This window comes from Vicugna pacos, unplaced genomic scaffold (assembly GCF_048564905.1).
Source record: "Vicugna pacos unplaced genomic scaffold, VicPac4 scaffold_8, whole genome shotgun sequence".
In the NCBI taxonomy this organism is placed as follows: Eukaryota; Metazoa; Chordata; class Mammalia; order Artiodactyla; family Camelidae; genus Vicugna; species Vicugna pacos.
This window is the reverse complement of record NW_027328729.1, coordinates 41543-47839: the sequence shown is the minus strand read 5'-3', so window position 1 is coordinate 47839 and position 6297 is coordinate 41543. Positions and strand designations below refer to the sequence as shown.

Genomic DNA, 6297 nt, shown 5'->3' with positions numbered 1-6297 from the left:
TTCGTTCGTTCGTTCGTTCGTTCGTTCGTGTTTTTTTTTGGAAATCTGTTCACCTAGGACTATAACTGTACGAAACAGATAGTAATAGAATCTCAAGCCCATCCTACCGAGAACAAAACGTTTCAAAGAGAAAGAAAGGAAGGAGAAGGGGGGAAAATAAAAGTCTCTCTATTTTCTTGCTTCCCTCTGTCACTCCTGATGGTTTAGATGTCTTCTTTTACAATTTTGTGTTTATTCTGTTTGGAATGAACGGTAGTGATCACCTTTCCGGGGATGAGTGTCTCATGTTTGTACCGTCCTGCTTCTTCTCTATTTAGAGTAGACCTGTGGATGTTTCTTTTCGCATGGGTTGAGTGTTGCAAAACTCTTTTAGTTTTTGCTTGTCTGTGAAGTTCTTTACCTCTCCTTCTATTCTAAAGGATAGCTTTGCTGGATAGAGTATCCTAGGCTGCATTGTTTTGTTTTGTTTTGTTTTGTTTTGTTTTGTTTTGTTTTGTTTTGTTTTGTGTTTCATTCAGGAATTTCAATAGATCTTGCCACTCCCTTCTGGCCTGACGTGTTTGTGGAGAGAAATCCGCTGAGAGCCTTATGGGGGTTCCCTTGGAACTCACTCTTTGTTTTTCTCTTGCCTAAAGGCATTTAGGATCATTGCTTTCTCCTTGACTCTGACCATCTGGATTAGGATAGGTCTCGGTGTGGGTCTGTTTGAGTTCTCCCTGTTTGGCACCCTCTGAGCCTCCTGGACTTGGATATCGGATTCCTTCCTTAGAGCTGGGAAATTGTCAGTCATGCTTTCTTCAAATACCTTTTCGACCCCCTTGCTTCTTCCTTCCCCTTCTGGAACCCCTATTGTGCGTAGATGGGCACGCTTTCGATGGTCCCGTAGGTCCCTGAGATTGTTTTCGTTGTTCTTTCTTTGTTTTTCTCTCAGCTGTTCTGATTGGGTTCTTTCTGTTGTCCTGTCTTCTGGGCCACTTATTCGCTCCTCGGCGTGATCTAGCCTCCTTTGGACAGCCTTTAGACCACTTCTCATGTCAGCCAATGAGCTGACCAGTTCTCCTTGACTCTTCTTTAGAGCTTCGATTTCGTTTTTGACGTACAGTATACATCTAAACACTATCACTTGGAGTTCCTTCGGTACTTGGATCTCTCCTTTTTTGAAATCTTGATCTAGCAGGCCATCCGTGTCTATTTTGTGGATCGTGCTTTCAGGGAATTTCTCTGGCTCTTTTCATTGGGAGTGGTTCCTCTGCTTCCTCATGCTGCTCCTATCTCTCTGGCACTGTGGCTTAAGGAGTATCAGTTATCTATTGTGGTCCTTAAGGAGTTTAGGTATTTATCTAAAGCCTATAGAGGAATAAAACTTTAAAAGGGGGGGAGAGGGGGGGAGAGGGGGAGAGAGAGAGAGAGAGAGAGAGAGAGAGAGAGAGAGACAGAGAGAGAGAGACAGAGAGAGAGGGAGAGGGAGAGGGAGATAGAGGGAGACGGAGAGGGGGATAGGGGGAGAGAGAGAGAGACAGAGACAGAGACGGTGGGAGGGGGAGGGGCGTGGGGGAGCCGGATTTTAAAAGAATGGAGGAAAAAAAGGTTTGAAAACAGTGTACAAGCAATAATAGAAGAGCAAGTGGAAGCAGAAGAGCGATCGAGTTGAGACGTCTTCTAAAAGCCTTTAAAAAATAGAAAAGATCAGAAAATAAAACACAATTGTTTCAAAAGTAAATTTTTAAAAGGTAATCGGAAATAGAACAGATTTTAACAAGAGATAAAACACAGGATTTGAAAAGGAGGGAGAAAGAAAAGGTTTGAAGACACTGTGTAATCAATAATAGAAGAGTAAGTGGAAGCAGAAGAGCGATCGAGTTGAGACGTCTTTTAATAACCTTAATAAAAAGGAGAAAAAAAAATCGAGAAACGATATCTGAAACCTGTAAATAATCAATAACAGGAGATCTAAACCAAGAGAAGAGAAAAAGGAAAGGGGGTGGATGTTTAAAAATAAGAAGAATAAAAAGATTTTCAAGGAAACATTTAAAAGGGATTAAAACCGTCAACGTAGACGACTGTTCAAAAGTCAAGGTTAAAAAGGTAACAGAAGGTAAAACCGATAGAAGAGAGATTAAAAAAGAGAAAGGAAAAGGAAAAAAAAAGGGGGGTGGGGGAAGGACGTGTTCCCGGCACCGCGGTCGGATGCTGCGTTCCTCCCGGGAAGGAGGGTGGCTGGCTGGCTGGCCGCCCGCCCTCTCCCGGCCCCGGTCGTTCCGCTGCTCTGTGCGGCTGTGTGCTCCGACTCGGGTCGGCGGCGCTCCTCTCCGTAGGTGGGCTCGGGGAAGACCGTGGAACCGCCCCGCCCCTAGCTGCGTCCCCAAACTCGGCTCCTTCTTAGTCATGGTGGCGCGAGTTCTCTGAGGTACCGGGGCAGAAATATCCTATCTGCCTCGGGCTGTAAACGAATCTCAGTCCTGCCTAGAAGGCTGCGGAGCCCCCGGGTGCGGATTCGAGTCTCGGCCCCGCCCCCGCCCGCATGCTGCACGCCAGAGGCTATGGCGGCTGTGGCTGCGTCCCGCCTCTCTTCTCGCGAGAAGCGCCGGTGATGGCGCCGCGGATCTGAGGAGACGGAGGCTACGGCGCCCCTCCCCCCAGGGCACACCGGCCGTGTTGCTTTGCCTTTCTTTTCCCGTCATGTACGGGGGGGGGGGGGCGGGTTGTTCTGCTCTGTATCCCCTCCCGGCCGCCGCCCTGGTCCTCCGCCCGGCTCGTGCGGCCTGTCCCGGCCCCTGGCTGCTGGCCTGCGACTCGGGCTGGGTGTCGCGGGGACCCTCTGTGCCCGTTTCACTTGGATCGGTCGGTCAAGGGGTGCTCTGGGTAGATCTGAGGCTCGGGGGCGCCCCCTCCGTCCCGTCGGCCTCTCCGTTGGAGAGGGGCAGTTTTGGCGAACGAGCCCTATTCCTCCTCTGCCGCTCCCTCCCCGCGGGACCGGTCCCTCCCGCACTGTTTTGCTTTTTACTCTTTCTTTTCTCCTTTTCTCCTACCAGATTTTGGGCGTCTTTGTCTTTCGAAGAGGGCGGTGTTCTGTCGGAGTTCCGCAGGTGCTCTGATTGGCCGAGTGGGTCCGTCGATGTGAGTTTTGGTGTATTTGTGGGAGAGGGTGAGCTACGAGTGTCCTTCTACTCCGCCGTCTTGCTTCTCCGCGGGTTATTTTTGAAGAGTAGGTGCTGGGGATTGAACCCTGGGCCTTTATTTTTTGCATGCTAAGCACGAGCTGTACTGCTGGATCTCTAGGCCCTCCCCACCGCAACACCCCTCCCCCCCTTTCCCACCGCCTCCATAGTACTCGATGAATCTCCTGACTAGATATCTATGCTTCCTTGGAATGGGGCCGTCCGTTTCTTCATCGGATGGATGGACGTCTGTGGATTCATCTCGTTTCTCTCCACTGCGGTGGGTGGCATCGGGGCGTGGGGTGGGGTTGAGTGGCGTGGGCTGGGAACTGTTCTTCACGTGTAGAGGTGGAGCGGAGCGATGAGGATGGTGACTTTTTCCCCCGAGTGCTCACGCCGGGTGATGGAGGCCTGTGGTCTCACTTGGAAGAGGACTCGGGTGACTGGAACAGAGCCCGTGTGGGGTCGTTGTGGAGGGAGGAACTCCACCCCCCAGCCCCAGCCCCAGCCCCGGCACTTGTACCTCATCGAGGGACGGTCGGCCGAAAACAAATGAAAGCTGTCAGAGGTGGGGGTGGGGGTGGGGGTGAAGGGGTGGGTGGGTGGGTGGGTGTGTGTGTGTGTGTGTGTGTGTGTGTGTGTGTGTGTGTGTCCCCGTTCCCCGTACCACAGTCCCTGGTCGAGGCCCCCCGAGCGGAGAAACGCACGCCAGGCCGTCCGTGCTCCTGGTTGTCCGGCCGCGTGTCCCCGCCGCCCAGAGATCCCGAACCGTCCCGCTCGCTCCCCTGCCGGGTGCCGTGTGCCACCTGCCTGTCGGCCGGGCGCTATTTTAGACACTGCGAAGAAGTCGGCCGGACGGCCGGGCCGGGCCGGGCCGGGCCGAGCCGAGCCGAGCCGAGCCGAGCCGAGCCGAGCCGAGCACGTCCAGGCCGAGGTGGGTGGTGCTGGGTTCAGAGGAGTGGGGTACAAGCGGGAGGCGGGCGTCGATGGAGGGGAGGGGGAGGGTGAGGGGAGCAGGGATGACGATGGGCTGGGGGGCTTGGCGTGTGGGGTGGGGGTGGGAGGGATGGTAGCCATCCTATGACTTTCTCTCCTCACCCCGCCTTTGGCAAGTCTGTTAGAGTGACGAGGTTGTGCTGGTTTCTGGCTGGTGCACACCATAGTGATTGTGTTCTTCTTTTTCCTGGTCTTTTTCAGGAACCCTCGTCCCGAGGGACTGAATCTAGTGCCCTGTGCTGCGCGGTACGACCTAGGGGTCGAATCTGCCAGGAGAGGTCTTACAAGGATCTGGAGGATCCTGGAAAACTGCTACCATCCGGAATCCTACATGGATATTCAAGATCTTGCGGATGGATGGACGGACGGAAGACGGATCGAATGGAGGCCCCGCCCCATCCCCTGGACCCCTTGGCCCAGGAGGATCGTGATGGGTCTGGAAAGGACTCTTCCGACGAGGGTCTCGGGATGGACTTTCTCGGTCCGCGGAAGGTGTTTCTGCACAAAGAGGAAGAGAGGGGCGTTCTCGGCCGGAGAGCCCGAACCGCCTCCTTTCAGGGATCCGCTCCAGTCTGGGTCGGGGTCGGGGTCAGAACGCGACCACCGACGGCTCCCCTCCCTCGTCTTGGCTCTCCAACTTGGGAAACCCTCCTCCCTGCCCCCTCACCCATCTTCTCGTCAGCCTGCCTCCAGCTTCCCCGTGCCAACTACCTCTCTCATGCTGCCGGACTTTCCTCCCCCTTGGGCCGCCAGGAAGCTCTCCCACTCCTCCACGTGCTTTGGCTTGGAATCCCTGACAAACACAAGCGGTGCTGGAGGGCGGGGCCGGGGGCAGTGGCAGAAGGACTCCCTTCATCTTATGGGAGCGACTTTTATCTCCATAGGTGGCGATTGAGAAAACACATAAAATCACTCAGAAGAATACCCATGTGTAGTCTCCCTGACCTAGATCCGTGTCTGTCTGTCTGTCTGTCTGTCTCTCTCTCTCTGTCTCTCTCTCCATTTCGCTATTCTGTGTGTGTGTGTGTGTGTGTGTGTGCGCGCACGCGCGCGCGCGTGTGCCTTTCTGTCTGTCTCCCTTGTCTCTCTTTCCTCTCCTCTCCCCTCCTCTCCTCTTCCCTGTTCTCCCCTCCCTTCCCCCCTCACCCCTCCGCTCCTCTCTTCTCCCCTCCCCTCCACTCCTCTCCTCTCCCCTCGCCTCCTCTCACTTCCCCTTCCCTCCCCTCTTTTCCCTCCTCTCCTTTCCTGTCCTCTCCCCTTTTATCCCTCCTCTCCTCTGCTCGCTCTCTCTCTCTCTCTCTCTCTCTCTCTCTCTCTCTCTCTCTCTCTCCCCCCCTTCCCTTCCCTCCCTCCTCCCTAACCCCCCAACCCCTACCTTCACAGGGCCTCATAGATTGCAATCGGTTTCCATGAAATGTGATGAAGAGGGAATGAAGTTTAGAATGATATCCCCATGCCATCGAAACCTTCTTCCCCAGGGACAGCGAGTTATTTGTGGTTGTGTTTGTTTTTGTTTTTCTTGTTGTTGTTTTGGGGTGCAACGAGGGCACAGGAGGCGTTGGGAGTGAGGGTGATGTTTCTCTTTCTGTCTGTCTCCTCCTTAGGAAGGATTTTAAGAGGAGGGAGGACTCACAGAAATCTACCATCTCGTCTCGTACTGCAGCTGTGTTTGAGCTTCCTATACGATCTGGGCGGAACACTCCCCACCCTCACCTCAAGCCGCCATCGCCGCCCCCTCAGCCCCCAGCACCCCCGTCCAGTCCCGCGCTTGGGGTGGTGGTTGGGCATGGGGGGATGTTGGCGGGGTGGTCGTTGGTGGGGGTTGGGGTGGTGGAGGAAACCAGAAAACAGACCACTGTGGCACGTGGCTGACTGGGGCTTCAGGGTGAAGGAGGATGAATAAAATGGCTGGAATTAGGCTAACGGATTGCTTCGTTTTTGGGCGGGGGGGGGGAGAGGAGGGGAGGATCATTAGGTCATTCATTCATTCATTTGCTTGGGGGGGGGGGTGTCATTCGGTTTCTTATGCTCGCCCTTAAAACGGTCGACTCTTCTGACTGACCGGTTGCTGCTCACGGTTCCAGGCCCGTTGTTGAAACTGGAAGCTATCGATCTTACTGTTTCTACTGTATTTCAGTCATTG

The 6297-nt window shown here is 54.3% G+C and overlaps 1 protein-coding gene and 1 long non-coding RNA gene across 2 annotated transcripts in view; both read left to right on the top strand.

The window, feature by feature from the left end:
• The window catches only part of LOC140692509 (uncharacterized), a 23023-nt gene extending 16946 nt beyond the window's left edge, over positions 1–6077 (top strand). The window contains exons 2-4 of the long non-coding RNA XR_012068077.1: positions 3033–3117; positions 3329–3438; positions 5759–6077. This is a non-coding gene — a long non-coding RNA (uncharacterized lncRNA). The remainder of the gene's footprint in view (positions 1–3032; positions 3118–3328; positions 3439–5758) is intronic.
• Positions 3911–5839, top strand: LOC140692508 (uncharacterized). The gene is made up of 2 exons (XM_072956979.1): positions 3911–4092; positions 4356–5839. Exon 2 carries the CDS (start codon positions 4512–4514, stop codon positions 5565–5567), a length of 1056 nt encoding a protein of 351 aa, XP_072813080.1. The 5' UTR covers positions 3911–4092; positions 4356–4511; the 3' UTR covers positions 5568–5839.
• Positions 6078–6297: the final 220 nt, after the last annotated feature.

Excerpts from the sequence above, each read along its gene's own strand:
- LOC140692508 (XM_072956979.1), top strand. The coding sequence starts at position 4,512 with ATGGACGGACGGAAGACGGATCGAATGGAGGCCCCGCCCCATCCCCTG.